The following is a 2191-nucleotide window of genomic DNA, read 5'->3' as shown; positions in this document are numbered from 1 at the left end:
CTGTCCAACAGTTGAAAGAATCAAAGTGGCTACGAGGACCAGACATGCTATGGGAGGATGCGATCTCGCGGAAAGAGACAGAGGAGAAGACAATTGAGGTACTGCCAAATGATCCAGAGGAAAAGAAGTCACAGGTACACTCGTTACACTCTGGAACTCAAAGCCTGGAATTGACCGGACTGAATTGCTTCTCTACTTGGTTCAAGGCTAAAAGAGCAATTGCGAATTGCCTGCTCTTTATCTCTAGACTGAAACAACGCTGTGAGAACAAGAGGCATCTAAGAACTGGAGAAAAGGACGAGGAAGAGACTCCAAAGGTAGGAATCTCGGTACAAGACATGCATCTTGCAGAGATAGAGGTCCTGAAACATGTTCAAAGAGTCATTTCGAGATGAAATTCAGATCATTGAATTGGTGACAAAGAGACAGGACATTCCTGAGAGGATGAAGAAGCGTCACATAAAGAAAGCCAGTCGCCTCTATGGCTTAGATCCATTCCTGGATAATGACGGACCATTGAGAGTAGGAGGGCGGCTACAAAGAAGTGACGAGGCTTATGAAAGAAAGCATCTAGTTATCCTCCCTCAAGGACACCATGTGACAAAATTGGTGATTCTACACTGTCATGAACAGACCAAGCATCAAGGGAGAGGCATGACGCTAAACCGGATTAGAGAAAGTGGCTACTGGATACTTCGAAGCAGCATTCAAGTGGCCAGATTGATCAGAAAGTGTGTCATTTGCAACAGACTGCGCAGTCCAGTTGAAATGCAGCAGATGTCTGATCTACCATGTGACAGATTAACTCCCGCACCGCCTTTCACGTATAGTGGAGTTGATTGTTTTGGCCCATGGATGATCAAGGAAGGTAGGAAGGAACTGAAAAGGTGGGGCGTCCTCTTTACGTGCACGGCCTCGAGGGCAGTGCATATCGAGACTGTGAACTCCTTGTCGACTGATGCCTTCATACAAGCATTTCGTCGGTTCACAGCTTTGAGAGGACAAGTACGTCAACTGAGAGGGACGAACTTTGTGGGGGCTGCCTCAGAGTTCAAAAAAGCATGGTCTGAGATGGACCATGAGAAAGTCAAGGACACCCTATTGAAAGAAGGATGTGACTATGTGAAATTCGTCATCAATGTTCCCTCTGCGAGTCACATGGGAGGCGTGTGGAAACGTCAGATCCGCTCCATACGCAGTGTGCTGGATGCCTTGATGTTCCAGTCTGGTAGACAGCTAGATGACGAGTCCTTGCGCACCTTGATGTGTGAGGCAGCTGCAGTTGTCAACAGTAGACCCCTGACGGTGAATCATCTCGACGACCCGACGTATCCAGCACCTCTTACGCCGAATCATATATTGACGATGAGGTCTACAGTTCTCTCTTCTCCACCGGGCAACTTCCAGAGTGCTGATCTCTATTCTAGAAAACGATGGAGGAGAGTGCAACATCTAGTAAATGAGTTCTGGAAGCGCTGGAAAAAGGAGTTTCTTCAAGGCCTGCAGGTTCGACAGAAGTGGATGCGCCCTCAACGTGATGCCATGGTACACGATGTGGTGATCATCAAAGATGACAACGCGCCGAGAAACCAATGGGCTATAGCGAGGGTCATCGAAGTCTTCCCATCTGTCGACAGTCGCGTACGCGAAGTGAGACTCGCTGTAGGAGATCCCAGGATCGACAACAAGGGAAAGCGTGCAGGACCCATTAGCGAACTAGAACGTCCGATCCACAAGTTGGTATTATTGTTACCGAAAGAAAACCAGGAAGAATTCCCCGTCGAGGAGCCATCTGTATAGATTGCATTTAGAATTTTTAGTTTTTGGAAATTGTGGTTAAATAATAACAGGTCAGATGCTGCGTTACCTATAATGCATATGATATGCATGCGATACGCGATATGCGATGCGATGCAATGCATGCGCGATATGCAATGCGATGCATGCGATATGATGCATATGAGATGTGCAGATGATGTGGTATATAGAAGCATATATTGCGTTGAACGTGTTCAGGTTCTGATCGAACTCTTGTATTGCAGTACATACAGAACGGCAATCGATTTTCCAACACATGTATATGCGTTTTGGTAAATTAGCTCAGTAATTTAGAGGAGCCATGTTAAGTTTGTTGTCGAATAGGAAAAGTTGATCGATTGAGTGAATCACTTGTTGCAAAGGCACCCGGATG

General features: G+C 46.5%; 1 protein-coding gene across 1 annotated transcript in view; it reads left to right on the top strand.

The window, feature by feature from the left end:
- Positions 1–1800, top strand: part of LOC106813181 — a 4269-nt gene extending 2469 nt beyond the window's left edge. The window contains exons 2-3 of the mRNA XM_014817249.1: positions 12–317; positions 403–1800. Coding sequence (XP_014672735.1) covers positions 12–317; positions 403–1800 — 1704 coding nt within the window. The remainder of the gene's footprint in view (positions 1–11; positions 318–402) is intronic.
- The last annotated feature ends 391 nt before the right edge of the window (positions 1801–2191 follow it).

The sequence above is a fragment of the Priapulus caudatus genome, unplaced genomic scaffold (assembly GCF_000485595.1).
Source record: "Priapulus caudatus unplaced genomic scaffold, Priapulus_caudatus-5.0.1 Scaffold736, whole genome shotgun sequence".
In the NCBI taxonomy this organism is placed as follows: Eukaryota; Metazoa; Priapulida; class Priapulimorpha; order Priapulimorphida; family Priapulidae; genus Priapulus; species Priapulus caudatus.
The sequence above is the reverse complement of the archived record's forward strand: the minus strand, read 5'-3'. Positions and strand labels throughout refer to the sequence as shown.